This window comes from Vulpes lagopus, chromosome 6 (genome assembly GCF_018345385.1).
Source record: "Vulpes lagopus strain Blue_001 chromosome 6, ASM1834538v1, whole genome shotgun sequence".
NCBI lineage: Eukaryota > Metazoa > Chordata > Mammalia > Carnivora > Canidae > Vulpes > Vulpes lagopus.
Window position 1 is genome coordinate 115,049,095 of NC_054829.1, and position 14,702 is coordinate 115,063,796.

Sequence of the window (14,702 nt, forward strand, 5' to 3'; positions counted from 1 at the left end):
TACCGTAGTGAGAAGGACAAGAAAAAGTAAAGAAAAACAAGATAATTTCAGATACTGATAAATTATATGAAGAAAATAAAAGAAGGAGATAGATTTAAGGAAGACCTCTGTGGGAGTGGTCCATAGACTGAGCTAAGGTTGTTACAAAAGGCAAAAGAAGTAAATGAATGCCAATGCCAATCCTTGATGCCAATTTCACATAATTGACGCACATGTTTATTTTTTTTAACTCTTCATATTTAATTAAAACTATTTAAGCTCCTGGGCTTGAAGTAAGTGCCTCCAAATTCTCACTGCTGGCACACCTGAGATGGAATTAGCTTCAAAGTATTTGAAATGTATAGGGAGGAGGGTGGAGGATGTTCAGAAAAGAGTTCCAAAAAATTGGAGATGGCCTTCTAGATGCAGCTAGTAGTAAGAGAGAGGACATCTGGATGCCACAGGGAACACCTTACAGAGTCTAGCCTGGTTCTCAAACAAGTTATTTGAGTCTTAAAGAGAAGATGATGCACTGTGACAACAACCACTTACTGGCAAAGATGGCTAAAAATAATTGGAAAAAATCCGATTCTAGTTTAATATATGCCATTAGAATTATAATTTATTGATGTTACCATTATTTAATGTAATATAATTTTAATTAAAGATATCAGAAAGAAGTCTAACCCTCACCAAAGGATTAACACACACATTATTCTTAATATTAAAAGAGAATCTTAAAAATGTGTGAAGGGAGTGCAGGTTAGCATGCATCTTCATGATAAAAGATCTTAAAGCCATAGCACCACTGACTATCCATCTATTGTCCCATAACCACCTCAACTTCCAACATTTTGATACAAATATTTCTTTAATATCTATGCTTATATAATCTGAAATTAACACAATAAAATCTTGCAAACCTTGATATTCTTATTAATCCCTGGATTTAATTTAAGGAATAAACTTGACCACTCTATAAAAGGGATCAAATTTTATTCCAAACTACTAAACACAACGAATGCAGCAAATTTAGCAATAATGATCATGATCAACCTTGAAAATTAAAAAATATTAAAATGGAAAATGGTTAAAATGATAAATTTTATGGTCTATGTATTTTACCAGAATTTGAAAAGAAATGGGCCTTATGCTTTGAAAGATTTTAAACAAGCAAAAGAGCTTAATTTATAATGTATACACTTTAAGACATTTTGAGTAAAATTAAAAACAGATTATTTTCAGAAAACAGTTTAATAATTTTAACTTTTATTTTGTCAGCATATTTTTAAAGCCTATGAGATTTCAGAGAGTTCACATAATTTTCTGAAAAGATACATATACACAAAAAATGTAATTTAAGATGGAATAAAGTTAAACTCCCACTTTCAATGAATACAAATTAAATAATATTTAGATAATTAAATAAGGTTTAAAGATTTTGAAGCCACAGTTTTACGTTTGACTTTGTCTTTGTTTCCAACAAAAATCAATTTTGGAGAGGGCAACTTTCAAATAACAAGCATACCTTGAAAGTGTATGTTTCATGAAAAATAAGATGGTTCCATGTGGTTGAACTTTAAAATATAAGCTCTATGTGGGAATTCTTTAGAACTTTAAATTTGTTTTCCACAAATATGGGACTGGCTTGTGTTGCTTTTGTGGACTAAGGAAATTGTTGTAAGACATCAAAGTAACACATTCTAAATAAAAATTAAACAAAAAATATAATTGTGCAAGTACCTCCCAATCACTTTTCCAATTTCACCATTCCAATCCCCTCAATTTATGGAGCATCTAATAAACTAAAAGTACACCACAGAGAGAAGTGAAATGCTACCCTGACAGATGGGAGTAGCTCAAGTTCATTCTTGGCACCTTTCTATGAATTGAAATACTTCTTTTTTTCCTGTAGCGAAAAGAGCCATGAAACCCCACTGACCTCACTGAACCCCACGTTGTTACTCTTGGAATGCCCCTATTAATCAAATCCTGCAAAATCTCACTTGATCTGAAGAAGTTAAGCCCAACGACACCCTCTTTGAAAGAAAGGCAACAAAATTCCAAACTTGGCATTTTCTCCTTGAGTATTTACAGAGACACACTACTTTTAAAAGTTTAAAGAGTTTACTATTAGAAGGAAATGGGAAATAAAATACAAAAATCAAAATTTACTGAATGTGGAGACTTTTACTTCTCAAAATACTTTGGCCACCTAAATCAAAACAAATCGCTTTTTTTTCTTAATGCAAAGTTCTATGAATGCAGCTACAAAAAAAGTAAAAGAAGAATTCTTTTCCTTACGAATCTTAGAGGTATAGCAACCATCCCTCATTTCGTTTTTTTTTTTTTTAAGATTTTATTTATTTATTCATGAGAGACACAGAGAGAGGCAGAGACACAGGCAGAGGGAGAAGCAGGCTCCCTGTGGGGAGCCCGATGTGGGACTCGATTCAGGACCTGGGGACCACAGCCTGAGCTAAAGGCAGACGCTCAACCATTGAGCCACCCAGGCTTCCCCCATTCTTCATCTCTGAAGAGATGCTAAGTCAAATGAGGTGAAGTTCATAGGGAAGCAGAAAAATAGAGCCATGTGCTTGCTAATTTTCTAGTCTCAAGTAAAGAGCCACAACTACTTATGGGCTGAAGGCAAAATAAAAACTGAGTTTTACAGATGCAAACAAAATAGAATACAAGATGCAATATAAAAGAGGACAAGGGTTTAATGAATGATTAGAAATATATAATGAGCTAGGAAGAGAAAGTAAAAGACACCATACTCAAGATGCTCTGGCCTCATCAAGCAGGTGTGTAAGTGACACCCATCACATGAGATTTATCTGAGGGATCAGGACACCTTCATGAAGTCCTTCATGCGAACACTGACAGAAGTAAAGGGGACTGCCTCACAGATAGGAGAAACACCTCAACAATCCAGACACTGGCAAAGTTTTAAAGATTCTTACCAAGAAAGAAAAACTCCTACATGAGTTCTCCCCATGACTGTGTTGTTAGGGGACACTTTAAGGTAGGGAAGTAGAGAAAGAGAAGGTAATTACTGATTGGGTTTTGTTGGTAGGGAGTCAGACTTCAGTAGGAAAACTAATCCTTCCACCCAGCAGTTTCCCATGTTTAGGAATTTCTACCAGAAGTTTTACTTAGCCTCATATTTATGAGCACAGTCTGTGAACAGTGGTCCTGGAGTGATGAAGTAGTTAAGCCTCAAGGAGCCTGCACACAGAGGCACTTCCTGCTAGTTGTGCCAGCAAGGAAGAATCAAGAGTATATAACTGTGAGCAGCAAGAAATCCCCAAAATGATTCTCTTTACCCTCAGACTAGAAAAGGGAGAAAACCTTCCCCGGCCCTGAAGCACACTTGGGAGTTACAGGAAAACAACACACAGAGATGTTGTTCTCCAGAGAGAAAGTGGTAGCAATGGCAGGAGGAAGGAAGTATCAGAGGACACCAAATCTCTTGAGTTTTCCTAAACTAAAGGACAATGTTGGTGTTCACATTTAACAGAGGTAACTATTCATAATATGTAGAAATGTACTAAATAGATAAAGATGTTGAGATGAAAACTGTCTGCCTGGGCCACTTCCATTTTTGAAGATCTCAATATCAAAAAACAAATGAAGAAGGATATAAAGCAAGTTACTAAACAATATTTTAAATAATCCCTCTTGTTAGTCTTTGTGACTGTATTACTAATTCATTTGGTTTATGATGCAACTTTCCAAGATGACTGTCACTCCCTCACTCTTCCCACTGTGCCTCTATCTGCCCTCTGACAAACCCTGATATAAGCATTATAGTTTTTGCATTAAAAACTACAACCTTTGATATTTTTGGAAAATATTAAAAATAGATAATAACACTACTAATGAAAATCAAAATAGATGTCTCTCCCTCTCTCTAAGTTGTTATATATGCTTATCTAGTACTAACTCAAAACCAGGAGGAACAAAGTACAGAAAGGGAAAAAAAAGGAAAGAAACACTACATTCCTATGATGTGGTCAGTGTTCAAAACTGATCTGAAATGTCAAAATAACACAGAGAACAAAAGTCATGTAGTTCAAGACTTTATCTATGAGTGACTTCTTAGAGGAAAATCTAAGGCTCTGAAAGTGTGATGCTGAGAATATAATTTATTTCTATGCAGATTTTACACTCAACTCTTCTGTGAACTCTTAGTTTATCTGCAGGTAAGAGAACATTCAATATGGCCTAATGTTTATTAGTAATTAACCACTTAGAAAATAAATATAGCAAAATAAGCTCTTCCTCTCAACACAGGAAAGTTATCTAATCCTTATAAAAATGTGAAAAACATGCCTCAAATTTTCATTTGTGTTCATAATTACTTTGCTAATTGTCTATTTGTATTTATTAATAATTGTTAATCCTCTTATTATTGCTTATAATTATTTATAGTTACTGTTTTTGTAAGTTTGCACAAAAATATTCTAAAAAGAATAAATTCCTTTACAAAAAGAGAAACAATGGATAAAATGCAAGTATAACCAAACTATAATATGCCAATCCTTTATTTTTAAACTGATCACAGGTATTTACTAAAAAAATTAACTGTTTCCTAAGACAATGATTTATTGCTACCTTCAAACAACAGTGTGCAAGCAAGCCTGGAACAGAAGGGCCAACACAGCCGGTATCTATTAACACGGAAAGTTGGTTGGAACTGTAGGCAAGTAATTAACCTTCTGGCCCAGAGCTTTAAAACCCCAAAAGCAGTTCCTAGAATTTCTTTCATAATTTATGAACAACTGATGGAATTCATGTCACAGTCCATGGATTCCCTTGCGGAATTAACCCCAGCTCTCACTGACCCTAAGAAGCTATAAACCAACAGGAGAATGTGCTCTACTATGCCGGCTGACCCACAGAGTGCCATCCCTGTCACTGTAGCATAGGAAAGTGGATGAAAAATTACAGAGCTGCCTGCCAGGCACAGACCTAAACACTCGCCTTCAGCGACAATGATGGTGACACACAGGACATGCACCCTCACTCACCCCACACCAGCCCTCCTCAATGTTCTACAGATGATCTGTATTCTGCTGCCACAGGTTATAAAAAGATGATGATGATGACACTAGGAACAGAAGGTCATACCATATATCAAGGGAGGCTGCTGACTGTGGTAAATACAAGCAAGAATAATGATGGCAAAGCACATGGCAACCATAGCAGCAACAGCTAACACTAGCACATGCGCACACTGGGCGAGGCGCTATGCAAGGTTCCTAATGGAGACCTTCATTAGTCCCTCAAAGCAGTGCCACGACATTGGTACTATTCTTACCCTTGTTCTTTAGGTGGGGAAAGTATGCTTTGAAGAGGTGAAGCAACTGACTAAAAAGCTCATGCAGGGAGGATTTAAAATAGAATGGAATTTGAAAGCCTATCCTATGACTCCAGGGTCCATACATAGGATAGGAACTAGGTAGTTAATAACAAGAAGTGGAGATAGTTGACTTTGTGGTGGGAAGGTTTCTCCAGAAGTGGAATTAAATAACAAACTACAGACCCTCAAGCTTCAAAGTCGAGATTATTAACCTCAATTGGTTGATATATCAACCAGATATTATCATCAAACATTATGGAAGGAATGTATGTAATTCTATACTAAGTCCAAGGTTAATAGTAAAAATTAGAATAAGAACTTAAAATACCAGCAATGTGTATACTGAACAAAGTTTAAGCCTTAGTTTAGCTCTAGAGGAACAATATATAAGCAGTGAAACCTTAGCAAATCACTGTATTTTGCAGGGCATGGGTTCAATTAAGAGGTTTAAACCAGCAAATTTATGAAATTCCTTTCTATTCTAAAAGTGAAGAGTATTGTATTTTAATAATCTATAAAAGCAAAAGCCATGTGCACACTTGCTGTGAATGTACTTATTCTAATCACCTAATTATGAAAAATGAACAGACTTTAGAAGGTGGATACAAAGTTTGTAAAAAACATTTTCCAAGTTAATGAAGAAAAACAAACTTGTTAGACTTCACCCTAGAGTACAGAATGGTGGTAATGGGAAGGAGCTGGGAGAGGCGGAGGGAAAAGAAGGTGAAGCAAGTATACAACTGGTTGACTACTTATGGTAGTAAAGGAGAAAACCAATCAAAATGTGAATTGGAGGAGTTTTTTAAATGTTTTTTTTTGAACACTGCTAACAAAAAATTACAACAGAAACATAAATACTAAGACTCCTCCCAGAACTAAGGTAGTAATCAAATAGCTAAGTTACCATTGTCTTATAGAGTTACCATTAGTCATGAGCCAATAATAAGAAGAAGACCTGTTCTAAGAAAATTAATATGAAGGAAATTGCCTTTCATACTCCCCAAAGCAATATTACCACTATGTTAAATAGGAAATGATGAAAGATACCAGTTGGCAAAGTGGAAGGAGGAAACATAGATAGGAGTCCTGTTTTGTCTTCATAAAACTTTCTGTTATTTGATGTTAAAAGAAAGAGAATGGCTTCCCAAAATACTGATGTATAGTTTGATAACAATAAAAACAAAATGAAATTGACTCCTTCAACATAATGGAAAAACCATGATAAGACTATTACCTCTATAAAAACCTTACCACATTGCAGTATATTCAAATGTACATCCATCTCACTAAAAGTCCCAACTATCAATAATAATAATTTCCTAGAAATAAAAAAGTAATCCGTCCAGCTATATGACATCCTGAAAAATGTCAAACTATGTAAATATCGAATGTTTTTCTGGAAAACAAAACTATGGAGTCAATAAAAATATCAGTGGCTGTCAGGCATTGACGATTGGGGGATAAATAGGCAAAGCACAGAGGACTTTTATGGCAATGAAAGTACTCCATATAATAGCATATCATTGAACACATATTACACATTTGTACAAATGCATAGAATGTACAACACCAACAGTGAACCATAATGTGGGCTATAGACTTTGGATGATTCTAATGTGTCAATGTAGGTTCATTAATTGTAGAACATATGCCATTTTGGTTGGGGATTTTGATAACAGGGGAGAGGATACATGTGTCAAGGAGAAGCTGATGGGCAGGGGAAATTTCTGTATCTTCTCTTCATTTCACTGTGAATCTAAAACTGCTTTAAAAATAAAAGCAAAAAAAAATCTGAGAAATTAAATTTAATCATCATTTTTCTGTATGTTATTGCCCACTGTAAAGTCGACTCAGGAGACAATAAACACATGAATGCTACACACACACACACACACACACACACACACACAGACCCTTCCATTTGACTCTAAAAGATAAAACTTTCATAAAACTAAAAGAATATGTGACTTTTAGAATTTCATTCCTTCATCTTTTATACTGGATAACTTACAGAATTTGTGTAATTCTTGTGGTAATTATAACAACTGTACAGTACTTGTGTAGCTGTACATCAAAAGAAGAGATAACACAAAAATAAGATAGAATTTGAAGTTAAAAGATTTGGATCTTACTACCTTGACTAGACCGGTCATTTGCTTTGCTGAATCTCAGCTTCCTCATCTAGAAAATGAGAATGGTCTTAGAAACCTATCACACTAGGTGGGAGGATTAACTCAGATAGTATTTGAAAGAGTTTCTCCCCTTCAGTAAACTTGATTAAAAACCTGAGCCTGACCTGTCCTGCCCTTCAGCTCAGAATCTAGTCAAGGAGCAGATATGCAAAGTAAGTATAAAATCATAATTGAAAAGACATATTTCTGTAACAGTAAAAAAGTGGGATCCCCAAATATCTACTAGATGAAAGGCTACAAATAACAAGAGACTATAATATACTACACAATTGTTTGTAATTATTCCAGTTCCTGTAGAGTGGACCTTGTCAAACAAAACGGATAGGGGATTTGTCAGGGCCAATTTACTCTACGTTTTTTCTAATAAGAATTTGAAAACCTAGGCAATTCCAAGTTAAAAGGTGTCATAGTAGATTTAGCGCTGGTGGGCCAAATATTGTTCTTTATTCCTTCATTTAAGAACTGTAATTTTATATATATTGGTGAGCTAAATCTTAAACCATGCTGTTAAGTATTCTTTGTTATACAACTGTTTCCAACAAATAGCATGATGAAGCAATGAGGTAAAGAATGGAAAGGAGAGCAGAGGGCCCAATTTCATATTGAGGTAGGTCTGGCTAATAAAGTGAGGAGTTTAGCAATTTTATTCTTCGATTCGAGCATTTTTCAAAGTGAATTCCATGACTTTATTTTATGAAAAAGTGATTTTATGGTTGATGCAAATTATAGTTAAATCCAGGACTTCTCACTATGAAGCCAGCATTCCTTCCACTAACCCACAGGTTCTGTAATGTATTTGTAGATTCTTTTGTTTATTCAAGAAGCATTCGCTAGGTTCTTTCTCTATGCCAAGCAGTTCTCTGAATAGTAAACAAGTAAGGTATCAGATACAGGCACAGCTCTAAGGGAACAGAGAACCTATGAGTGACTCAAGAAGTATGAGCGCTTGGAAGCATGCTATGTTGAGCGAAGTACAAGATGGAACACATCAACTTAATGCGGTGGGGGTAAGGGATGGTCAGGTAGCAATATCACGGAGAAAGTTGCATTTACTTGAAGACTGGCGGAAAGTGAAAGGAGCCAAATAAATGAGCCTGGAATGTCAACTGGGAGAGGAATTGGTAGTTGATGAGTCGCGTGATAGGTAAGGGCTGGTCACTTTGCACAAAACGAGGGGAAACCACTGTAAGATGTATAGTAGGGTAACAGCAGGACTAGGTAAGCCTTATCAACTCCTTAAACCTTCTTTTGTAAAGAATACATATACTTTACAATGTATTTTTTAAAAACTTCTAAAAACTCTATACCAATAGCAAATTTCATGGAATTCCTTTTTCAAGAAGATGACTAAGCATGCGGTAATGAAGTTCTGCTTATTCAGGAGAATCTGAGTTCTCTCTGAGCGGCATGACTATAAGCGACAAAACAAAACAAGTCTGTTTATATTCAAAGAATGAAAGTCTTCCTGTTGAAATAACTAGGCTTTGAGGGACATGTGAACAAGATGTAAGCTGTGAAGCTGGATATTCAGGAAACGGTTCTTAGTGGCACTTAGCTGGCATCTGCATCCCTTCAGTTGTTCTCATTGGAATAAAACACTCACACTTTTAATTATGAAAATTTTTAAACATGGAGAAAACTTGGAAAAATAGTACAATAAGTATTATATACCCATACTTGGGTTTAATGTCACCATATTTGCTTTTCATTCTCATTTCTCCCTTTTATAACCACATTCTTTTACACTTCTTTCTGTTGGTTCATTTGAGAATCAGTTGCAAAAACATTTTGTACCTAAATAATTTAGCATAAATCTAATAATAGCAGTGACCTGCATAATCATAATATTAATGTATTTTAAATATTTTGTTATTCAAGAAACTTACTATGTTAAAACACAGAAAATCAGGAAGAAAATTTAAATTATCCATATTTATAATACAAAGAAATAACCACAGTTAATAATTTAGTATTTATCCTCTAAGACCTTTTTACATAAATGTTTCATCTTTATAAAATATATCATTTTGTTTTTGTAACTTGTATTTCTTATTTCTTTTCATGTGAAATAATATATGATATACTAATATATAATATTGCTTTTATTGACTACAGAATATTCCAATTTATAGATATACCATAATTTCTTTAACCAATCTCTTCAATATTAGATACACAGGCTTTATTTCCTTTTTTTTTTAGCAGCTCTTCAAGGAACAGGACAATATTCCTTTTTCTTTTCCTTAAAGATTTTATTTATTTATTCATGAGAGATAGAGAGAGAAGTAGAGACGTAGACAGAGGGAGAAACAGACTCCTCAGAGGAAGCCTGAAGTGGGACTTGATCCCTGGACCGGGATCATGCCCTGAGCCAAAGGCAGACACTCAACTGCTGAGCCACACAGGCATCCCATAATATTCCTTTTTCAAACAAAATTTACTGCCTGTGATCTCTTTTTGGACTTAAAAATTAAGCACACTTTGGTTTTATGTCTAATAGGGAAGATAGTAATAATTTAAAAAGTCAAGGACAACTTTTGATGTGACAATGTAAATTAAATTTTTGAAAGTTTATCTTGGAGATCATTATGGTTTAATTTTAAGAAAGAAATTAGTGAGACACACATAGTTCGGAATTTAAAACACCACTGAAAATAATCTTTCCAACCAAGTTCTCCTTTCAGCATTTATTAAGAAAGGTCAATCAGGAACATAGCCACCTAAATGCTTTTTTCCCATCAAAAATGCATTTTTCCAAGAGTAATACATTAAGAAAAGTATGCCAGACAACATGATAGTAAATTACCTCATCAACGGTCATTCAAGATTATATTTATAAATTATTAAAGTTTCAGCACATTCAAGGATTTAGGATTTTGAAAGAAAGGAAAGGGAGATACTGAACATAAAATTCTCAGTATGATATCCTATAAGAATTAGGAAAACAGAAGAAGAGGAGAAAATAATAACATAAGAAGTTATATCTATTACTGGTTTCTTCAGTGTAATCAGGTCACAGTGCTAAGCTTCTGGCATGATTTTAATTAAGTTCACCTGCCCTCCACATGGCTCTCTACCACTTTTTTCCTTTTGCTTCTCTCTTTTATTTTTGTTGTTCTCTGATTCTGTTTTTGTTCCCAAACTGCACTTTCCCCGGCTACTTCTAAGCAAAACCTCCTTTTTCTTTCTTTAGGGCACCCATTATTCTATAGCCATCATGTATAACGTTTGATATATTCTTGGATATAGGTTTCATTTAAAAGTTTTTAAGAGGCTACTTTAGGTTAACAAATACTACTTTGATGTTATGTCTTTTAGCTTTAGCTAAAAAATTTACAGAATAAGAAATTATGTTCCACTGCTGTCCTTTCCTCCATCTATGCATAATAATTGTACTTTTGATTCTTTGACCTATTTAAACTACAATTTTGTCATCACAAAATAGTTACCGGGCTAGATGTTTACTCTGTGAAGTACTAGGGATATAATCATAAAGTCAAATACTATGAGTTTTAAAAACAGGAAGCTTTAGCAATGTAATCCAGTCACCTTTTACCATATAATGTCCAGCTACTGAAAATCTTGAAGATCCAGGTAAAATAATCTGGCTATCAATATAAAGACTTTTTTTCAAGTCTCTTCAAGTATTTTTCTGCACAATAGATAAAATCCAGACAAGGTTCTTTCAAGAATATTTAATTGTTTAAAGATATTTGCAAATGATATACCCAATAAGGGATTAACATCCAAAATATGTAAAGAACTCGTGCAACTCAAGACCAAGGCAACAAGTAATCCAATGAAAAAAATGTGCAGAATACCTGAACAGATCTTATTTCGAAGAAGACATACAGATGGCCAACAGACACATGAAAAGATGCTCAACATTACTATTCATCAGAGAAATGCGAATCAAAACCACAATGAGATAACATTTCACATCAATCAGAACGGCTAGTAACAGAAAGACTAGAAATGACAAGTAGTAGCGAGAATGTGGAAAAAGGGGAACCCTTGTACATTCTTGGTGGGAATGCAGCCTCACTGGAAAATAGTATAGAGGTTCCTCAAAAAACTAAAAATGGAAGTACTCGTGATAAATGATTATAATTATGATCCAGTAATTGTACTTCTGGGTATTACCCAAAGAAGAAAAAACAGTAATTCAAAACAAAGTATGCACCTCTACGTTTATTGCAGCATTATTTATTTACATGAGCCAAAATACAGAGGCAATGCAATGAAAGTATCTGTTGATAGATAAATGGGTAAAGAAAATATGGCATATATACACGATGGAATATTATTAGCCATAAAAAAGAATAATTCCTTGCCATTCACAACAGTTTGGATAGACCTAGAGGGTATTATGCTAAGTAAAGTAAGTCAGAGAAAGACAAATATATGGTTTCACTTATATGTGAAATCTAAAAAACAAATGAACAAATACCAACAACAACAAAAAGAGAAACAGACTCATTAATATAGAGAACTAACTAGTGATCACCAGAGAAGAAGGCAGTGAAGAGATGGGTGAAATAAGAGAAGACTCAGGGGTACAAACCTCAGTCACAAAATAAGTCATGGGATGAAAAGTACAGCATAGGGAATATAGTCAATAATATTGTAATAACTATACAGTGACAAATGGTAATTAGACTTATCCTATACTTTTCATGGTGAACTTTTTATAATATAAATAATTATCAAATCACTATTTGTATACCTGAAACTAGTATTATGTCAAGTATGTCAGTTAAATTTTTAAAAATGAATATTTAGTTGTCTTTTCATTCTTCATTAGGGCACAACCCTCTTTCATGGGAGAAATTGAACAAAAAGTCGTAGGAAAGGAAGGGAATCTTTTAGGAAGCAATCCATGGCATACTGGACATTATGGTGGCATCACACTCGCATCCAATAAAGTCCTACAGCATTGAGCAATATTCCAAGGACTTTTTAAGTTTAAAAAAGACATATTTGATGCCAGTTATAGGAAAGAATTTTAAGAGGAGGTACTTAGCCTTCTATAAAAAGTGAAACTGCTATTCCCTATTTCTTCATTAGAATAGAATATATAGTAAATCACAATTATATCACAATTAAACATTAGCAAATTATTTCCATTTCAGAAAGTTAACTTGTCTTGGGAAATTAAACTTTAAATAAATTTTAAATAAAGTTTTCTAAAGTAAGAAACTGGATTCTATAAAACTTTAAGGAAAAGAGCCAAGATTAATTCTTAATCTGTGAGATATTTTGTAACATTACAATATTCCTTATCTTAAAATAATTTGATTTATTTAAGTTGTCTTCATCACCAACTACAATCTACATACCTGTGTGGCTACGGATATGAACTCTCAGTGTACCACTGCTGGCAAATTTCTGGCCACAGTAAGGGCAGATTTTCTCCTTTTCTCCTGTATGTGTCTAAATGGAAAGGAATAAAAAGGGTTCATGATAAATATAAAGATTTAGGTAAAGATGATTAAGTGCCTCTGACAATGGTAAATCTTTTTTTTCCAGGATTATGTTTCATTAAAATGATTTAATATCACAATGAGATTTTAAACAATTTATGGGGAGTATTCCCACTGGTTCACACACACACACACAAAAAAAAAAAGCCCAAAAACTTAGATCATAAATTAGTGCTAATTTGAAAATAATTCTGCAGTTTACTTTTTAAGCCTTTATGGAGCCCCCAAGTAAAAATGATTAAGTTATACAAAACCAGTATATGCTGGCAAAACCACATAATCAAAATGGGGTTACAGCTGCCCTTGACTGCTGCCAAGAAACACTTCCTTAGAAGCATTTTCCACATTCTTTGTGTGTATTTAACTCTTGAGAACAGAATTAATCTCAATAAAGTAATCTGTTATTTGCATTATGCCTGCCTGACTGGATTGATTTTACTGCAAAGCAAAAAGAAATATATATTTGATTTGATTTTTAAAATTAGCCGGTGTTAATTGAGTAGTCAATTTGAAAGAACATCTTTGCCCTCAACATACCTCTAATGTCAGCATAAAGCAACCACACAAGGATAGGTGAATCTGTATCATCAAAAGTGAATTTTGACAGAATGTTAGTTCAAAGAAAAGAGTGACCTTTCCCAAAAGAGGAGGCAGATGGAGCTTTTAAAACTTATCTCACAATCTCATGAGGAGACCAATTATTCTACCACCGTCAAAATAGGTCATTCCAATAAATGAGGGGTCAGAGCTACTTTTCAAGTCCCATTGTTTTTCAAACTTAGGAGAAGGTAAAAAGAAGGGAGAAAAAGGAAATTACTTCAGATATCTGCACATTCTCCATGGGACTATTTTTAATATTATTTTATTTTATTTTATTTATTCATGAGAGACACACACAGAGAGAGAAAGAGAGAGGCAGAGACACAGGCAGAGGGAGAAGCAGGCTCCACGCAGGGAGCCCGATATTGGACTCGATCTCAGGTGTCCAGGATCACACCCTGGGCAGAAGGCAGGTGTTAAAACCACTGAGCCACCCAGGGATCCCCTATTTTTAATATTTTTTTCAATGATGACCTACACGTCAATAAAAGTACACAGTGGATCATATGGGTTACCACCACAAAACAGTTACCAGGGCCTGTGTTTGCATAGTTTTTGGGCAAATTACTGGCACCGCCATGGGCTAATGTCTAAAAAAGAGGAAAGGCTTCTTTTTTTTTTCAATAATGTGTTCCCAGAAGGAACATACAGGCTGGCATAGAGCAAAAGGGGTAGGGCAGTTACCTCATCACCTGACAATCTCAGAAAGCAATCAATTTGGCAAAATATTCTCCATATTAAATTAATTGCTAACTTTGATATAATTAGTTTCACAGCCTTACTGGTACTGAATTTGAAATTTTTCATATTTGAATTATAATTTGTATTTGAATATATACTATATATTTGTCTTTTTTAAAAGAATTATAAACCAAATGCCTTAGTCAACATCAGTGTCCTTTTAAATATTTTTCCATTGAAAATGATTCAGATTATATTCAAGTTTAAGAAATATAGTCTAACCAATTGCCACACTAGCCAATGACACTGGCTACAACAGACATCTCCTTGATTCTGCATTTGGCAAGCACTTAACTTTCCATTTTCACTACAAGTTCTTATTTAAAACAGTTATACATT

General features: G+C 34.2%; 1 protein-coding gene across 3 annotated transcripts in view; it reads right to left on the reverse strand.

Annotated features, from left to right (window-relative positions):
* Positions 1 to 14,702, reverse strand: part of PRDM5 (PR/SET domain 5) — a 202,698-nt gene that overhangs the window by 52,439 nt on the left and 135,557 nt on the right. For all 3 annotated transcript variants that reach the window (XM_041758533.1, XM_041758534.1, XM_041758535.1), the window contains one exon: positions 12,879 to 12,972. In XM_041758533.1, the coding sequence (XP_041614467.1) occupies positions 12,879 to 12,972 (94 nt within the window). The remainder of the gene's footprint in view (positions 1 to 12,878; positions 12,973 to 14,702) is intronic.